Here is a 20,822-nt window from a genome sequence, read left to right as displayed (position 1 = left end):
CAAAAACTTTTTATTGTATAAACAATATTTTGAAACAATGTAAGCAGTAACTATAAGAAACAATTGTATATGTTGTGAATGATACAATAGAGTCGTTAGGAAATCACTTTATTTTTCTTTCAGATTGAATATATGATTGTTAAAATTGATGATGAAGAAAAAACTACTAAGCTTTGTCTTAAAGCGAAGGATATTTTGGAGACCTTGAACAAACGCAATATAGGGTATTATATTATTTGTTTTATTTCATGTTAGTGTGCACACATGTATGTACTTGATATAAATTAAATAATAAATGGAAATACAGACGTACTCATATGGTAATGAGAACAGCGGTATACTACTGTTGCTTTTATAATCTAATCATTGCAATAAAAAGAAGGAAAAAAAATGGAAATGGGGAATGTGTCAAAGAGACAACAACCCGACCATAGAGAAGACAACAGCAGAAGGTCACCAACAGGTCTTCAATACAGCGAGAAATTCTCGCACCCGGAGGCGTCCTTCAGCTGGCCCCTAAACAAATATATATACTAGTTCAGTGATAATCAACGCCATACTAAACTCCAAATTGTTCACAAGAAACTAAAATTAAAAATAATACAAGACTAACAAAGGCTCCATATAGGCTTGGGACAGGCGCAAAAATGCGTCGGGATTAAACATGTTTAGGAGATCTCAACCCTCCCCTATACCTCTAGCCAATGCAGAAAAGTAAACGCATAACAATACGCACATTAAAATTCAGTTCAAGAGAAGTCCGAGTCTGATGTCAGAAGATGTAACCAAAGAAAAGAAACAAAATGACAATAATACATAAATAACATCAGACTACTAGCAGTTAACTGACATGCCAGCTCCAGACTTCAATTAAACTGATTGAACGATTATGTCTTCATCATATGAATATCAGGCACAATCCTTCCCGTGAGGGGTTTAGTATCATAACATCATAACATATATGAGAAGAACATGCCAACAACTGTTTTTTAAATAAATGTGTTTAGTTCCGATGCAAAGACCCTATAAGTGAATCAATATTAACGCCAACATATGTAATCTAATGACCTGACAACAGTATCGTAACTATATCCCTTCTTAATAAGTCTATTCAAAGGTTTTGTTAGCTTCTAAGGTGAATACTGACATTTTGTGTTTAATTATACATGTATTTGTTGATCAGTATTTCATAGAAATATCAATGCCACACCTTGTCCACCTAAAAAAAAAATCTTCGACTAAATCATAATTCTTTAATGAATTATTGAGTAGTTTATATTTCAGAAACTTTCTTTTTTTAGAAAATGTATTGATGTAGCTAAAGCGTATAAATTGCTTCCAGCTCACATATTTTTTGTAGTGTGTTTTCTACTTTATTGTATGTAGTTGTATTTGCAAGAAAATTTTATTTTCAAGGAATCGTATTCCTATATGGACACCAGAGTTTGGAGCATATATGGTAGAAAGTATCCCTGAAAGACCTTATTCTGATCTATTGTCTTCCATTTCAGAAGTTGAATTGAGTATGAAAGAAAGGTATTGTTTAATAGAAACATTTAAGATGTACGCAAAAGGGTTTCAATATCAGAAAATCGGGCTAATTGACAGAATTTATCGACAAACATATCATTTCAGTATTCAGCTATTTATAGAATATCGTTGATCATCTCAACGAGATTGATTTTCTCGCTTGATCCGGGACGGCGAAAGCGAGAAAGGCAATCGAGTTGAGATGACCAATGATAATCTGTTTATCGCTATTTTACCTATGACGACGATGTCAATTTCATGTCATTTTCGTTAGCAACGCCACGTGCCTTCTTAGTTTCTAGCGATAATTTTCCATCTCAAGCGAGTAGCATGATATGAAAAATTATCACAAAAAAAGATCAAAGGCAAAATGCACAAACTAGCGATAATACTTAGTATCATTAATGTATTTCTTCATTTGATTTATACGAAAAATACGTTTATTGGTATATGCGTATAAAAATCTTAACATGCAAATGTATAGCAATACATTTTATAGCACCTCATCATTCCAACAAGCCCAATATGTTTTATTGACACTATTTGCATAAGCTCCTCTAAATAAAACACCCACCTAGGATATATTCAAAAGTGTAAAGAAAAACATAGCATGTGTCCGAAGCGCAATCTGTGTTAATCTTTACCACGAACGATCAAACCAACCTGGATTAAAGTTGGATAGCTAGTAATGTATTAATACTCATAATTGTTAAGTTATGATAAAAAAAAATGTCTTAAATTTGTAAACAACTAATTTTGGACTTAATTAGCAACTTATAGAAATCATTTCTTCACCAAAGCACTTACTAGTGAACTGAGTATACTTTGAATTTGTCTTTATCATGTAATGTATGCATTTAAGTAGTCTTATGTTCATGTTAACTATTACTTTTTTTATCAACATTGTATATAATATTTTAGGCGGAAAGAACTCACGTCTGTATTAGAGGTGGATGAAATCCCATTTACTCTGCCATCGTACCCAAGGTATTATATAGATATATGTTCGATACAAATTTCAGATATGTTTTGTTGCATCTGTGAGTTTTTAATGGTATACAAAAGTAAGGAGGTTGTGTATGATTAGGTATGAGACAACTATAATTAACAGTTTCATGTGAAGAACATCGATTCTTTTTGCTTTTCGGAAAATGTATGCCCTCTAAACTGGCACATTTTTATGCCCCACCTACGATAGTAGAGGGGCATTATGTTTTCTGGTCTGTGCCTCCGTTCGTCTGTGCGTCCGTTCGTCCGTCTGTGCGTCCGTCCGTTCCCTTCAGGTTAAAGTTTTTGGTCCAGGTAGTTTTTGAAGAAGTTGAAGTTCAATCAACTTGAAACTTGGTACACATGTTCCCCATGATATGATCTTTCTAATTTTAATGCCAAATTACAGTTTTGATCCCAATTTCATGGTCCACTGAACATAGAAAATGATAGTGCGAAGTCCAGGTTAAAGTGTTTGGTCAAAGTAGTTTTTGATGAAGTTAAAGTTACATCAACTTGAAACTTAGTACACATGTTCCCTATGATATGATCTTTCTAATTATAATTCCAAATTATAATTTTGACCCCAATTTCACGGTCCACTGAACATAGAAAATGATAGTGCGAGTGGGGCATCCGTGTACTATGGACACATTATTGTTCATTATATATTAATAAAATTCATATCAACTGAATGAACTCTGTAGACATGCGTTTATAAACAACGGGAAATCAAATATATTTTGTACAATAATTATAAAAAAGAAAATGTGGTATGATTGCAAATAAGAAAGCTCTTTATAAGAGACCGAATGACACAGAAATTAACAGCTTTAGGTCACTGTACAGCCTTCAACAATGATCAAAGTCCATACCGCATAGTCAGCTATAAAAGGCCCTGAAATCACGAATCTAAAACAATTCAAACGAGAAAAATAACGGCCTAATTAATGTTCCAAAAAATGAACGAGAAACAAATATGAAAAACAGCAATAGACGCGTGTTTTGTGTACATAGGGCTTGCCAGTGGCACTCACAGTTTGAAAGTAAATTTACTAACGGAGTTTAAGAGCATTACACGTATAAATTATAGATTAGGTGTTGGTTATTTTGCTGTCCCGTCAACTGAACTTAATCCGAACAATGTTACATCAAAGTCATGGTTTTCCCCTGATGATGTTATATACAAAGGCCGCCAAAGAACAACGTAAGTTAAAAGTTTGTCTTGTTAATGTAATGTTATATAACTATAATAATAAGCTAAGCAAGAGCATGCATCTATTTCAAGTAAAATATAAGATGAGTCAGTACATTAGTCATGTTAGAAGACTCAATTCATACTTAATTAAGAAAAAAGCATGTAAGGAAAGAAGAAATTTCAAAATAGTTTGTGCATTAGTCATTTTTGAAGACTCATGTTATAATGAATTCAGAAAGAGCATGTAAGGAATTTAAAAAAATATTTTTATAAAAGTCATGCTATTATTAAATCGATTGCAGATCATTGTTTTTAATGAAACCCTACTGATCTTATCCTTAGTTTTAACCTCATTTTATCACAGGAGTATACATCAGAACATAAAAGACAGAAAAGGTGGAAAAATTGAAATCCTTATTCCAGGTACGCATCATTAAATCTAATTTAAAACAATGGATACTGATAAGACTGTAAACGTGTATAGAAGTTCATCATAATTTTATTTTTTAGTATTCATTCATTCTTCTTTGTTGCATGTTCTTACGACTTACTACTACATAAATAATTAAGTATGAACCTGTAGTTCACAGAAGATTGAAAGTCTTGAGCCACAACATATAGTTTCTATTTTGACTATACATATCTTCATGTTATTTATTTTTGCTGTCCGGAGCATCTGAGATACATGTACCCCCAGTAAATTGTTTTACTTCACTATTTAATTGTCTATATTGTATTTTAGATAATGTTGTTTGTCTTTTGATCATTTTTTTGCATGGACATTGTCAGTTAGATTTGACTATAAGTTTGAATGTTCTTTGGTATCTTTCGTCGATGTTATTGAATGCCTAATGAATACCTATGAAATTAATAATTACAAGCACAATATTCAAATGGGTTTTTTTTCTGCAAAAGTTTCATAATTATGCGAAATCGTTTGAATATATACTGATGTAGTCGTCTGTGAGAACATGACTTATTACATTGGGCTTTTAATAATTTTTTCTATAATTGTAAGCATTCCTTAATCGGTAATTGGCAAGTGTTCGGTTTAATATTTCCATGAGCAATACGACGGTGCCATTTCCGGAGCTTGCTTACCCGACCGTAGTACTTGAAATCACCTTCGGTGACATTCGATTTGCTAAGTCTGTACACACTGTTTGTTTATTGATCGTCTTTCGTTTTTGTTCATGGCATTGGCAGATAGTTTACGATTTTATAAGTTTGATTATCACTTTGGTATATTTCGCCTCTCTTTTATGTCACTTGTTTGTTTTAAATTTGATTTGTGCTATGTGCTGATAACACGAGAGAAGCTCTTTCCAGCTAATTGTTGTTGCTTGTTTTTGTTTTGAGTTAATGATTGCTGTCCTAGCATTGTAAAACCCGCTGCATTTCAAATGTGCCTACATTTATCAAGACCCTTTACTTTACGGGTGCATATATCGTTCTTTAAACAGAACTCATAATGTGGTGACTTCTAAATGCTAACATATTTGATCGAAGTAAAGCTATCTCCATGGCAATCAGACCACAACACTTCTTTCTTTATTGATTCGATGACGTTTTTGTTTCATGTAATATATATAAGCAAATACGTATTGCAGCGAACAAGCTCCTAAAAGGTTATTGTAATTGTTATTTACTTTAAGTTACTAACTGAATCTTTTTTTTTTGGCAAAATGAAAATAAAAAGGATGGGTTCCTATAATACTTTTATTGAAATTCTACATTACTTAAGAAATAGAGAAAATCAAAAAAGTGAAATATATTTGGAAACTACTTTTAAAAGGAGAATTTGTATCGACATGGTATCATCGTTTTGAAAATTAGAGATAATAGCTCCATTCTACTTAATCACAGACACTAAACAGTACATGACGGGACGCTTCACTTCAAACAGAGCAACGATTTTGCTAACGTATATAAGGTTGGTTTCGTTAAAAGTTCATTAAAAAAAATAATCAAACGAAAACAAATTATGTTTAAGTGGTCGGCATGAATGATTTGAAACGTTTAAATAGAGTCAAAAGGATGCCATATGTTAATTCAGATAGGTATTCCCTCCACAAATTACCAAGTTGGTTGAAGACTTACACGAGTTCATGAAAAATGGAAGAAAATAAGCCAACTTAAAATAGTTCTCTGACTTTTCTGTTCGTCCCCGAGGGTATCACCAGCTGCCCAGTAGTCAACACTTCGGTGTTGACATGAATATCAATAATGTGGTCATTTTTATAAATTTCCTGTTTCCTAAACTTTTAATTTTTGAAAAAACTAAGGATTTTCTTATTCCAGGCATAGATTACCTTAGCCGTATTTGGCACAACTTTTTGGAATTTTGGATCCTCAATGCTCTTCAACTTTGTACTTGTTTGGCTTTATAAATATTTTGATATGAGCGTCACTGATGAGTCTTGTGTAGACGAAACGCGCGTCTGGCGTACAAAATTATAATCCTGGTACCTTTGATAACTATTTTCTAAATAAAGAAATTATTTCATATATTTCGTCTTGTATCTTTAAGTAATTTTCATCAGTTAACACGCAAATTTTGAAAACAATATTCAAATACATATGTTTTCTAGTAGTAATATGTTTATGTCTATTTGCCACATTCCCCATTTTCATTTTCAATTTAATGTAATATGCTTTCATTGATACAGTTTACCAGGATATAAAGACTAAATCGGCTTTTCCTGCTGTCATCAAGACTAAATGCAAAATGGAACAATCTTATGATAACAGTATTCATATGGAAGGTCTTGTTTTTGGTGCTGGATGTTGTGGTTTGCAAACGACGTTTCAGATGGATAATTTGGATGAGGCAAGATTCCTTTACGATCAACTTGTAAATATTTGTCCAATCATGGTATGTTTTATGTTTATTATGGTCCTATCCAAATAAACCTATGGTTCAATACAGTGTGCGTATAAATTAGAAGATATCAAAATTCAATCCAACGAAAGATTTAAAAAAAAAAGTTGTTTTAACGATCAGTCAGCAAATTGCAGTCATTAATTTCTAGTATGTTATTTAGGTTTAAATACCTACATATGCATTCTACGATTTTTAACTGGGCTTATGTCATCACAGGTTAATCACAGTGCAAGCATTTTAATTAAATAAACTTCATTTTACGCATTTTAAGAGGTGGACCTATTTTTCATATTCTGGAGAAAGCTTAGGCGATAACACGCAAAACTAACGACTTGCTTTCCACTTTTCTCATTCCAAATTTCGCTAGAAAGGAGATAAAAGTCATCAGTGAAAAACGAACTTAAAATATAATGGCAAAAAATTCACGCAAAATTAAAGTTGGTTTTGATAATGAACTCAAACATTGTCGTTTCGAAATCGCCAATAACCGCATATATATCAATCCTGAAACTTCGGGGATGATGAATTGTACGTCTACCGTTATTGCATGGAACTTTTTATTTTCAGCTAGCTTTAAGTGCAGCATCACCTGTACATAGAGGTTACCTGTCTGATATAGATACTCGATGGCCAGTATTATCACAAAGCTTTGATGACAGAACAGATGAAGAAAAAGGTCAAAAGGTATGCAAAATGCATTCAAACAATTGCTATAGACAGAAAATAATGCAATCTGTTATAAACTTATTTGAGCAAAAAGATACAATTACTTTACATAAATAGATTTGACTATTATGGACAATGTGACGAGTGCCACATGTGGAGCAGAATCTAACTACTATTGAAGATCACCTGAGATCGACTCCGGCTTCCTGTTTAGTTTAGTATTGTTTTGTCTGCTTTTCTATTTTGTGCTTTGTAGACTTTTGTTTGTCATTTGATTGTTTTTCGTGTTTTTCCATGGCACTGTCAGTTTTTTTTATCTATGCGATCGATTATCCCTTTGTTATCTTCTAGCTGCATTTCATTATACTGCAATCGTAAAGGTGTTTTTGTTTTAAAAATTTGATTGATTTCATGAAGAATATTTCGTTTATATTTGCAAATGAAAATGTGTTCTATAGACTTGACAAAAAGTAGCAAGAAAAGAAGAAAAGGTGCCTCTGCATTCATTTAAAGACATATATCTTTGGTCAAAGCATACAGTCAATGTTTAATAAATCAATGGATATCAATACAAAACAAACAAACATGATACAAATTTTGTCGACTGAATTCCTTATTTTTTATTTATCTGATTTAAAAAGTTGTGCAAATCTTAATTTGAAATAATTAAGTCAGGAATCATTTTTAAGTGGGATTGGTTTAATTTCAGCAAATATTATGTATAAAATAAGTTTTCACAAATGACGGAAAGATCTGTATATATGTGGACTTTTGGGAAGTTTTCATATCCCGGTATTGCCCATGAATTTACAGATTTATTTTGGTGTCCAATTGATTGATTGTTTTCATAAATTTATTGCTCTTACAAATTTGATATTTTTACCTCTTCCGTGTAAGATTTCAAATACAAGTAATTAGCAATATATATTGAACTAGTGGTGTGTCAAATTTATTTGTTCATTATGCAATGTTATATATGATATCAATACAATAAAATCAATAAATGCTAATATTGAACAACATTTGCTTGATATTGTTCTATCACTTGTATATATTTATCGCCAAGAAAGTGTAGTTTTTTCTTTCTTTTAAGCCTTTAAAGAATGACAGATTTAGAATACAGAAATCACGTTGGAGTTCTGTAGAAACCTATATTTGTCCAGAACATAGTCAATACAATAACACAGATATCGTATATGATAAAGATTCGTACGAAGAACTGAAGAATGAAGGTGACGTTTAACAATTATGTGTTGAAATGAATCATCATTTTGGTATTAATTATATATCAACTGTTTACAAAACTTTGAATTTTTGACAAATAAGGCTTTATCAACCTCCGGAAAATATAACCTTAGCTGTATTTGGCAAATCTTTGAGGAATTTTGGGTCCTCAATGCTTTTCCGTTTCATATTTTATTTTGCTTTTTTAACCTTTTTTTATTCGGGCGTGAGTCTTTTGTATACGAAACGCGCGTCTGACCCAAATACAAAATTTCATTCCTAGTATCAATGATCAGTTCATTTATTAACACCAACATATGATTGACTTAACAGAAAAGTTTTCTATGAATATACTGCATAGATAATTAATCAGATAATCGTAGTCATTGGAAAAGTACTTTACAAAACGCAAACTAAAACTAAATACGCACAGTACATGATGCATATATAACGGCATGGGTCTATATATGCAGGTAAAGTTCAAATTTTGGTATGCTTGATGTTGCCATACAGAGACATTCAATATTTTATGATTATAAATGTTATTTTTGTACTTCTTTAGGATTGGACGAAGCATTATCCAAACACATTGCGTATCTTTTTATTCGCGATCCATTGTTTCTATGTAGCGAAACTCTAGATCAGGATGAAATTTTGGACATACAACATCTTGAAGTAAGTTTAAATACTTAGATGAATACAATGAATTGTAATGTTGAGATGTGTGAATCTGACGTTCAATCTTTCAATATCCTTTATTTAAAAATGCCTTCATAATTACACGATGTCCTTGTTAATACTCCTATTTTCATATTTGCAAGTAAACGCTATAGATATTTGTAATTGAATTCATCACAACATCTGAGTTTCCTCACGTGACATATAAACTTCTCAAATAGATGCATTTTTATTTTACAGAACATCAATTCAACCAACTGGCAAACACTTCGATTGAAACTGCCTATCTGTAATACTAGTACTGGTTGGAGAGTAGAATTTAGACCAATGGAAGTAAATTGTTTTCTTTTTTTCTAACAAACGTTTATATCATATGATGTTAAGCTTTTAATGTTTTCCTGTATATAATGTGGTTATTAAACATATTCCAACAAGACCAGTCCTGATTCCCTTGAGGACAAAAAAATAGTATTTTATTGGTTTTAGATCTTTCCCACCATCTTTGTTTCTATTTTTACTCTATAATAGAGTCTTGAATGCTCGCAATTGCTGGAGGCAAGCACCTGGCAGGACTGAGGACGTGGAATTACACTGTCCTCATTTCTTAAATAGTTGCATTCATTTGCAGTAGATTTCACTCATACACAATACATTAATTACGATTTTATTCAATGATCGGAATCGAGGAAGAATGTTCATGCAGATAAATTAAAACAAAGTATTCTGAGTAAAACGATAAAAAGGTGACGGAAGGTTATCATATAAAATGAAGATGCAGTGAATGAAAAACAACAGCTTTAATTAATTTTATTCATGTATGTACTATGCATTTTCAACTTTTTAATTGGATAAATGGATTTGTGTGCACTCTTACTCTGATATTGCGAAGTATACACTATTGTAGCATACTAGTAGTTTGTATCACCTAATGATCATATACTCCTTAATCCTTTTATGATAAGCAATACGTACAATATTATGCCACCCTCTTCATCGTAACCATCTACATAAACAACGAATGTGATGAAAAAACGGCAATATTAGCATAACGAAAAGACTAATGACCGATACCAAGCCTGTGATTTGGTAATCCATCCGCGCTCGAATAAAAAAAAATACCCAAACATTTATTTCGATTGATTGATGGCTTGGCGTTAAACACCCCTCTAATCACTATTGTGTTATTTCGTGGCGGTCGCATTTTATTGGTGGAAGAAGCCGGAATACCCGGTGAGAACCACCGACCATCCGTGTAAATGCTGGCAATCCTAATCAATTAAGTCAAGTGCACCTGCCGCAACCACAATGTTGATAAGCTAGTGATACAGACTTCTAAGACCCACTCGACTACCGAGGCCTCGAAACATTTCGAAAAATATGCATAATACGGTTAACGTTTTTAAAATCTAAAACAGAAAACCTTTAATATTTCCAATAATTCAATATTATTCAAACTAAAATGAAGCGTTTATTTACAGATTCAACTGAGCGATTTTGAAAATGCTGCTTATGCTGTATTCGTCTTTTTGGTGACAAGAATTGTCATAGCTTACAGGCTGAATTTTGTCATTCCATTATCAAAGGTAAAAATTACATTACTACATGTAGACTTTTATAATAAGACAATAACTGGATAAAATATGTCACACAGCCCTATGATTTGTCCTTTGAAAAAAAAATAGCATTGCATATGAACTTTCCATTCTATGATATATAATGTTTTACGAAACTACATAGTAAAATAAATTTGTACAGTTTTATCGGTACGATGAGTTCCTATAGCAGATAGCATGGCCTATATTTATAGAAATGCAAGTTAATAATTGAACTAAAACGTAGCATAGGCTTTAAACAATGCAGCAATTACAAATATTAGTATATAACGTCAAAATGGTATCAAAAAAACTTTGTAAACTCAAAGTTACACCAATTAAAATGTATGTGTAACATTCGTAATAAGCAGTTACTGTTAATGTGACAATAGAATCGAAGTTTTCAATGGACTTCTACATATAACAATTTAATTCATTGTAGAGATTTATAATATCTGAACTTACAGTATCGTTTCAGTCCAATCATAGAGATCCAAATATAAATTTAGTGGTCAAATTCAAATTCTTTGTTTTTTTGAAAATTGAGAAGGGAAAAGGGGTATATGTCAAAGAAACAACAACCCAATCAAAGCGCAGATAACAGCCGATGGCCACCAATTGTTCTTCAACGCAGCGAGAAAATCCCGCACTCTTAGGTTGGCCTCAGCTGGTCCCTCAAAACAAATATGTACTGGTTCAGTGAAAATGAACGTCATACTTAACTCCAAAACATATAATAAACTAAAATTAAAAACTTTCTTATGTTTTCTTTCATAGCTCATAATTGTTGATTTTGAGAACGGATGGTGCTCATATTTTTGTAAAGAGTCTGTTAATTTACGTTTAGTGTTTTTTACATGTAATTATGAAAAACATAAATCCAAATTACATATTTAAAAAACCCAGCTAGCCTAATAAATACTCATGACATGTGATTAAAAACCAAACATGTTTTCCTAACAAATTCCAATCGAAACTAACGTAAATTTATAAAACTGCAAAGCACTCATACATTTTAGGAGATTAAACTTTTAAAATGTCATTTTCATTTTTTAGATACGGGTTAATGTTGGTCATAATTCCGAGTTTGTTATCATTTCTAAATGTCAGTGCTTCGTTTCTGATAGAATGGGTAACATTTTTCAATAAACTTTTAAGTTCATAATGCATAAAGGATTATTTTCAATTACAATGACGGATACGATTATATATGTTTGAGTTTAGTACGTTAATTTTCAAGGTTATAACCGTAGCTATCAATATATAACAAATCTCTTTTAAACTTGTGTATGCCAATACTTTCCCAATTAGAAAGTCAGTAAGGATAATGTTTGCCTAATGTCTACACATTATACATTTGGACACAGAGGGAAACTACTGTGATTTTTAAGATACGAAAGATATCCATAAATTCAAATTAGTTTGATACAATTCATAATTAGAGAACATATTCGCAAATCGTATTTTCGGAAAATATTTCGATGATATATTACTTTCAGAGTTATTACTTGCAGAGTCCACATGGAATGGTTTTAATTTGAAACCACAATAAATGCATAATTGAAAAAAACCAATCTATGTCCCTGTTAAACCGATATGTATCTTCTATCTTATTTAATAATTGCTCTTTAGTCAATATTCTCGATCTTTAAATAATAAAACAAAAACAAACAATAACTTAAGTTATTTTTTTCAGGTTGATGAAAATATGAGTGCTGCTAGCAAACGCGACGCTGTATTGGAGGAAAAGTTTTATTTCAGAAAAAACAGCTTACCCGGTATATTTTTTTTCATAATAAATACAATTAATATAGTTTAAACCAATGTGAATCATCGGCACGAAATAACGATTTAATAACACTAGCAGGAACCGAAAGCTATAATATCTTAACTTAGATACTAAAAAATCAACTAGTAGAGAACCTGAGATCACGTCGGTTTTTGTTGTGGTTTGTGTTGCCCCGTGCTAAGAATCTGATAATGTGTTTCAGACTATTATATCAATCAGAACACATCTATCAGATTAATTGAGACCGCATAAACAGTCTGCGCAAACATTTTTTTGTGAATTGACAAAATAAAAGTTCATATATATATTAGGAAAGTAGCATAGTTTAAACTCATAATTCAAAAGGAAATTCGGACTGCCATGGAAAAATAAGGAAACGACCAGAAGACAAACATCAGTACGCATAATACAACATAGAGATCTACGCACGGGGCAAAACAAACCCCAATGTGTTTCAGACTATTATATCAATCAGAACACATCCATCAGACTAATTGAGACCGCACAAACAGTCTGCGCAAACATTATTTTGTGAATTGACAAAATATAAGTTCATATATATATAAGGAAAGTAGCATAGTTTAAACTCATAATTCAAAAGGAAATTGGGACTGCCATGGAAAAATAAGGAAACGATCAGAAGACAAACACCAGTACGCATAATACAACATAGAGATCTACGCACGGGGCAAAACAAACCCCCCAAAAAACCGACGTGATCTCAGGTTCTCTACTAGTTGAGCTTGCTCTACATGTGGCACATGCCTTGTTGCTCAAGTAAATACGGGTATACGTGTTTAGAACTGTAAAACGCAGGTGAAAGATGTCAAAGGAACACTCAAAATCATTAGTCGAAAATAATCTAACTGCAAAAAACTGGAAACGATCATACGATAAACAAATATATGCAAAACACAACATAGAAAACTAAAGTAAAAATACAATTCAGACTGAAGTACTAACACACGGTTCATTGTTTTTGTGTAACAGTAACATATACATCTATGTTCAGTGTTTTCATATTTGTCTGAATTTCTTTTTTAAATATTAAGGATGTCATCATGATCATTCATTCCGTCGTCTACAATATACTTTTGGTCCTTTTACAGACAAGTCAATAACAGAAATTAAAATAACCAAGCCTGGTCAGTTGAAAACGAAAGATGGCGATGACTTTTGTCAGATGACAATAGATGAAATAATAAATGGGAACGTAAGATAATAAATAATGATGATAATTTAATTCTAAATTAGAGCTATCATTTATAGCAAAATTGCATTCAGGACTATTAGCTTCATTTTTCAAATCGATATCAAAGCTTTATATAATTTGGTGTCATCATATAACATCATAAAATGTTTATGTTACATAACATAACATTTTAAGATACTATTATAATCAGACCCTTTTTCATAGTTTTCTTTTTTTATTGAATACTTTGTGAAATTATAGAATATAGATTGATACATTTGAAACTTCTGGAGATCAATAGACTTATAAACATTGAGACTATTACCTGAATTTTGATTACGGACTTGCCGTAGTAAATTTTCCTCGGAGTTCAGTATTTTTGTGATTTTACTTTTATATAACTGTTTGTCGTTTGTAGGTAGAATTTCCTGGTCTTATTCCCTTGATTAAAACATACTTAGAAAGTAAATGCGAAGAAACAGATGACGAAACAAATTGTTTAATCAATAGTTACTTGAAACTTATATCTGACAGAGCCTCGGGTAAGTCGAAGTGATAAATATAGATTCTACAACTGCATCGAGTGTGATACGATATTAATCCACTCGAGACAGTTAAACATTTTTAAATTAAAAACGCGAGGCTTGCCGAGCGTTTTAAATCTTTAAAATTTAACTGTCGAGAGTGGATAAATATCGTATTACACGATATTTGGTGGTGGAATCTGTTTCTCTAATGATTTCAAACAATACGCAGGCAAACTTATTCCATCTTTGCGACTGATCTGTAAAACGATGTGTTTTTCTATGTGACGTCATCAGGCATGGTCGCCTTTGTTCATGCCGTCACAATAGGAAATTCAGATCAAACGAACCACACGTTGATTAACTTTTTTTATACAATGGGTGCAGAAAGGGATAAATTGACGAAGAATTAGAGAAAGATTATAACAAAATTTTCACTGCTATACCCCTATTTTGACATTTTTGCCTATTATGGATGTTTGTTTTGTTCTCATATCGTTGTCAATTTAATGGCATTTTATGCGACTGTCAAACAAATGAGAGGTTTAGCTTACTATCAAACCAGATTTAATCCATCATTTTCTACATAAGAAAATGTCTGTACCAAGTAAGGAATTTGACAGTTGTTATCCATTCGCTTGATATGTTTGAGATTTTGATTTTGCCTTTTGAGTATGGAATTTCCGTTTTGAATTTTCTTCGGAATTCGCTTATTTTGTTAATTTCCCTTTTTTAAACATTGTTTAGAGATGAATGCGGATAAATAAAATGCAAGATAAAAGACGCACTGCTTGCTTATATAAAATATTAAAATTTCATTTGCCTTATCATCAACAGCCACATAAAATAATCAAACGTATTCTGATTTATTAAAATAATTATGTAAATAATGGAATAATATTTGTATATTAAGTATATGTTATAAATTTAAATTCTAGTTATATTTTACAACAATCAGGATTTCACCCTGTAAACAAAAATATATATTATAAAAATAAAGAGATACGTGCTAACAAGGCCAATGAGACTACTACCAACAAATATTAAAGTACAGATATGTCACCGTTATGTAAGCATTCTAATGTATACTGTTGTTTGTATCTCTTCACTTATGGGCTTATGTTTCGTGAATAGGAGGATTATTTATGTGAATTTGTCATGAACTATCAGTGTTTCAAGTTTTTTTCTACCCAATCTATGAAAGTATCAGGTTGAAGTTTTTGTTGATGGAAGTGTGTGGTCACATTAATTTTAAACTTATTACGGATTTCATACACCAATTATACAAGCGGGAAGATTAACTAGCTATAAAACTATGTGAATATCTGTACCAGGTCAGGATTACAACGGTTGTACTCCATTCGTTGAATGATATACTACTCTATCGTTTGAATTTTGCAGATTTTATGAAATTTCCTCTTTTGAATTTACCTGGGATTTTTTTTACTTATTGTTTGGTTAATTATTAGAGATATTAAAGATGCTACACAACTTTTAAAAGGTTTGCTTCATATCTTCATCACACAGACGGACGACAAGTAGAATATATGACAAATTTGATTTTTTTTAACTCTCCATTTATCAGTTACATAGCCTCAGTTATAATACGTTTACTTATCTGACTTTTACTTACACTCGTATGCGGACTTCGTTTACAGAGCTATTTCAGACAATTGTTTCATCAAAGTTATCAGACAGTTCGACTGAAATCAACATTATACTAAGCATTACCTTACCGACACGACTTATTGAGCGATACGATGTGTCGGTATTTCAACTTACTGACAACATCTGTTTGCAAGCATAGACATTTAGAAACAAATATAGATGTTCGATTTGTAATTTTACCGATTAGACATTTTGAAAGAATGTAGATAATATGGCGCCTGGTGCAAGCATCTTAAGAGAAGTTTACCATGGCTTCGCAGCCGGTCTAATTCTTTTTGAAGTTTGTTTAAAAGTGCTTTATCGATGATAAAATTTCTTAAATTGCTTTAAAATAGACAGATTAATGGCAAAAAAAAAGAAACAACGGAGGGAAAGGCACATGTCTTGTCCATTTGTTTGATGTGTTTAAACTTATGATTTTGCCATTTGATTCTGGACTTTCTGTTTTGAATTTTTCTCGGAGTTTAATAATTTTGTGATTTTACTTTTGGAAGAACTACGTGGGGACATGTGCAAGTTAACCTCCAATATAGCAGAAAACGAAATAAATCTTAACTCAAAATATGTAAATGGAGAATTGTCCTTGCCTTGACGTGCCAGACTTATAACTTCAGGGTTTTTTTTTCATTAATTTTATCAAAAAAGGTGCATCATTGATATCATACTTGCATCTTGTATGTCAGTAAATACTATCAAGATTTGTTTAAATCCAATTTTATCTATGGATACTGTATTATAAGTATTATATAGATTTAACATATTTTTGTATTTATAAAGGTGCGGAACCAACGACTGCCAACTTCATTAGAAATTTTGTAACAACACATCCTTACTATCAGCAAGATTCTATTGTGTCCGATATAATCAATTATGAATTATTAAAAGCATGCGCAAAAAAGTCCAATGGTTGAATCAAATGAAGGAGCAAATGAAGGAGCATGAGATACGTAGCAACTTAATATTTGTACATCATCGAAAGCCTTGCAACTGAATAAGCAAGTTATACACACAATTATGTTAGAATTAAACCGTTTTATAAGTTAAATGACTTGTTTGGGTTTTTTTACTACGTGGAGGTCTTACTATTAAAATTTTCTCTGTTCACATATAGTCTTTCAACAATACAAACATTATGCACGTGATGAGCATCAGTGTGTTGTTGCAGATAAAGAAAAACTAACTCAAGAAGATTAGATTGACCCATAGTACACAGACATAGATCTACTGCAGAATCCCGTATATTGATGACGTTTCCCCGAGGGTATGACCAGCCTAGTAGTCAGCACTTCGGTGTTGACATGAATATGAATTATATGGTCATTTTCATATATTTTCTATAACAAAACTTTGAATTTTTCGAAAAACTAAGGATTTTCTTATTCCAGGAATAGATTACATTAGACGTATTTGGCACATCTTTTTGTAATTTTTTGTCCTTAAGGCTCTTCAACTTTGTACTTGTTTGGCTTTATAACTATTTTGATATGTAGACGAAACGCGCGTCTTGCGTATTAAATAATAATCCTGGTACCTATGATAACTAATTAGATATGTGTGTGAATATTGTAGCTTTCTGTCTTATACTGGTATATGAATATGACATTTCTAAATATATACCTTAGCAGCTGTTATTGCCTGCAAATGTGTTACCTCATGTGACACGTTAATTATAATTGTTCATATGCAACTCTAACTCTGCATTGGCCACACAAATATCAATCCTTTAATAAACACGTTTCTCTTTTAGTTTTCAAATAGTAAAGAAATATTCTAGCAATCACCGACGACGAGGATTATATAACTAACATAATGCTAATTATTACCCATAAGACCGGAAATCATCAAGAAAATTTGACAATACTGTAAAAAAAAAACTCTATTGAAAATCAAAACATATCATTAAATCTATATACTGAAGTAAATTTTACATGAACGATCCTGTACCAATTCAGGACAGTTGTTTTATATCGTTTGGTGTGTTTGAGCTTTTGATTTTGCCATTTGTTAAGGGACATTTCGTTTTTATTTTCCCTAGAGTTAGGTATTTAATATGGTATAATTATACTTTTTAATGCATCAATGACATTATACTTACAGTAAGTACAAGGAACGAACGTGTGAAGTTGGACATAATGCTAAGCCTTACAATCATACAAAATGTTTTCTATTATCAATTTCTGACATAATCAAACTAGCAATATAACATGTAAATATTATTCTAATATCACAAGTCTTGAATTTCACTTCGTGATTAACAAAAAAAAATCAAATCATCGTATGTCACATCCGGTTGCATACGAAAATAGATCGAAAAAATATTCCCTTGACAGTTATAAGTAATTAATCCTACATTTCATTACAGTAAAACATTTCTGTGTCATAAACATATATCTTCGTTATTTCAAAGTAGCATTATTTTTTATTTTTTTAGGGTTTCTAAAGAATGTTTTGGAAACTTGAGGTTTACATGCATATGGTTACTAAAGCTTGTACACAGGTTAGAAAAAGAGAAAATTTGATTGGTTAACTTCCAGTGATAGTTATTTTCATACATGTAATGAAATGCTATGTGAAGTTTTTCTTTTGTACTGGGCAGGATAAAACTTTATTCATGCCAAGAATTTCTTCATCTGAAACAAAGATAAATTCTACACATTTTTTGGAAAAGTGCAAATTTAACAAAGACTAATAGGGAGAGATCAAGGATGGTATTACACCTTAAACCTGTCTACTTTTCTTCATTTTATGATCTGTTATACATATGATATTATATGTTTTCTTTGATACATTCAAATATAAAGTTCAACATTAATACTTTCACCACTTTGATCGCACCTTCCTTGCTCTTGTCTATATTTGAATGCTCTAAATGGATTTCACCGGGTTACTCTTGTATCAAATCTGAATACACATACATTTATCTCAAATATCCATAATGTAATGGAAGATTGATGTATCAAATAGAAATTGACTTGTCAGAGCCTGAATAATATTACATATACTTTAACATTGTTCGTCCCATCAGCCTCCTTAGTTTCCAAATCAACAATAACAATAATAATACTTTATTCAGAAGCAATACAGCTTATAGAATATACATTTTTACAATATTTTTTGAATGCTTCAGTGTAATATAAATAACAATAATTATACAAAATACATGTATGGCGGAGAATGAAAATAAATGCATCTGATGAATAAGTAAAACTACTAGATATTACGATTTTTTTCAATATTAAACAAAAATTTACCTACATTATTAAGTTCTTTCACATTGTTAAGTGATAACAACTGTATAAGTTTAAAAGTGGATGGATATTGCCAATAATATTTCTTAATGTATAGTTTTCTTACATCACTATATCTATTACATTCTAGAATAACATGGTATTCATCTTCTATAGTATTATTATTGCACATAGTACAAAATCCATTTTCTCTAATCTACATTGTAACATCTGCATGTCTCTATATTGAGGCTATGGGCGGAGATACGATATTTACATATAAAATGTTTATATATTTGATTAACAGGTCTATCTAAATAAAATTGCAGTATATCTTTGTCATATATATATATATCTATAAAGTATACATTTTGATGAATTGTTAAAAAAAACACCATTAACATCAGCAATAAAGGTATCTTTCATTCTTTGTTTTAACTCATGTATTAATATATCAACATTATTTACGCTTTGTTTTTGCCATACAACATGAAAACCATATCAACATAAAATATCATTGATTGAACATGCCCAACTCGATTTGTCATTGGGTTGTTTAAATGAACTCTCTAACATATCTTCATAACATGCTTTAAGTATACAGTTATCAGTATTTAATAATTTGAACAAAAAACGGAATCATTCTTCTGTGTCTTTCGTAAAACATTGGGTAACGTCTCAATTCACAGTAAACCATGTTATTAACAGCCGTTGTTCTAACCTATAGAATTCGTTTAAAAAAATGTACTTTCTCTATATCATCAGCTTTATGATTATCCCCACTTCACAGCTATAATTAAGTATACTAGATACATAAGTATCAAATAAGGACAGTAACGTTTCACAGTTCCTTCCTTCCTTGATTGGCTAACATTTTTTGTGTATGTTAAAAACTACCATTATAATTAAAAAGGATACCCAAATATAAAAAACTGTCACATATATCAATTTGGTTGTTATTCAAAACACATTTTTCTTGACTTTTTACACTACCTCTATTTCTAAACACGACTACTTTAGTTTTAGACATATTAATATATAAACCATATTCCTTTGCAGAAGAGTTTACAGCATTTATCATATTTTGCAGATCATCTATGTTCTCACTAAATAAAACAAAGTCGCTTTGCTTTTTCTCGAAATTCAACAAATCTTAAATTATAAATAAATGGGTTAGCGAGAGGTGGTATAATATAGAAAATGTTCCCTATTTTGTTTTTATCTTCCGGAATAGTGAGATCCAATACAATCTTTGGAAGTAAACTGGTAGATAAAATTGTCAAAATAAGTCCTAGGGTAATAGTATTGAGTTTCAATCTTCTCGCGCGCTGATTATGACGAGATATCGAAAGGGTATCGTCTCCAAGAGATACCGCCGACAGCATTTTTCGAAGTCGCAAAATAGTAATGGTATACAATATAATTATTAGGGAGAACATCAGTGCGACCGGAACATGATTTAACAGTATAGACCCGAATTCCATATTACGGTTGCAATCTAATTTGAAAAATAATAAGTCATGGATCATTTGATGCAGCAATGTGAGGATGAAAAATATCGGCAGTAACTTCTTCTTAGATATATTTTCCTTCAGCGATAAGTAGGCACATTCCGACACCGCTATATATCTCTCAATAGATATCAATAATATTTGAAACAATG

The 20,822-nt window shown here is 31.3% G+C and overlaps 2 protein-coding genes across 4 annotated transcripts in view; one reads left to right on the top strand and one right to left on the bottom strand.

The window, feature by feature from the left end:
* LOC139484976 (glutamate--cysteine ligase catalytic subunit-like) overlaps nt 1–16,977 on the top strand; it is a 36,215-nt gene extending 19,238 nt beyond the window's left edge. The window contains exons 3-17 of the mRNA XM_071269042.1: nt 124–224; nt 1,417–1,536; nt 2,452–2,517; nt 3,611–3,724; nt 4,080–4,138; nt 6,385–6,590; nt 7,167–7,283; nt 8,359–8,497; nt 9,052–9,164; nt 9,408–9,500; nt 10,646–10,750; nt 12,456–12,537; nt 13,658–13,761; nt 14,159–14,282; nt 16,710–16,977. Coding sequence (XP_071125143.1) covers nt 124–224; nt 1,417–1,536; nt 2,452–2,517; nt 3,611–3,724; nt 4,080–4,138; nt 6,385–6,590; nt 7,167–7,283; nt 8,359–8,497; nt 9,052–9,164; nt 9,408–9,500; nt 10,646–10,750; nt 12,456–12,537; nt 13,658–13,761; nt 14,159–14,282; nt 16,710–16,843 — 1,677 coding nt within the window. The 3' untranslated portion in view covers nt 16,844–16,977. The remainder of the gene's footprint in view (nt 1–123; nt 225–1,416; nt 1,537–2,451; nt 2,518–3,610; nt 3,725–4,079; nt 4,139–6,384; nt 6,591–7,166; nt 7,284–8,358; nt 8,498–9,051; nt 9,165–9,407; nt 9,501–10,645; nt 10,751–12,455; nt 12,538–13,657; nt 13,762–14,158; nt 14,283–16,709) is intronic.
* The window catches only part of LOC139484982 (FHF complex subunit HOOK-interacting protein 1B-like), a 626,211-nt gene that overhangs the window by 279,769 nt on the left and 325,620 nt on the right, over nt 1–20,822 (bottom strand). The window lies entirely within an intron of this gene.

Source organism: Mytilus edulis, chromosome 8 (genome assembly GCF_963676685.1).
Source record: "Mytilus edulis chromosome 8, xbMytEdul2.2, whole genome shotgun sequence".
NCBI classification, from domain to species: domain Eukaryota; kingdom Metazoa; phylum Mollusca; class Bivalvia; order Mytilida; family Mytilidae; genus Mytilus; species Mytilus edulis.
The sequence above is the reverse complement of the archived record's forward strand: the minus strand, read 5'-3'. Positions and strand labels throughout refer to the sequence as shown.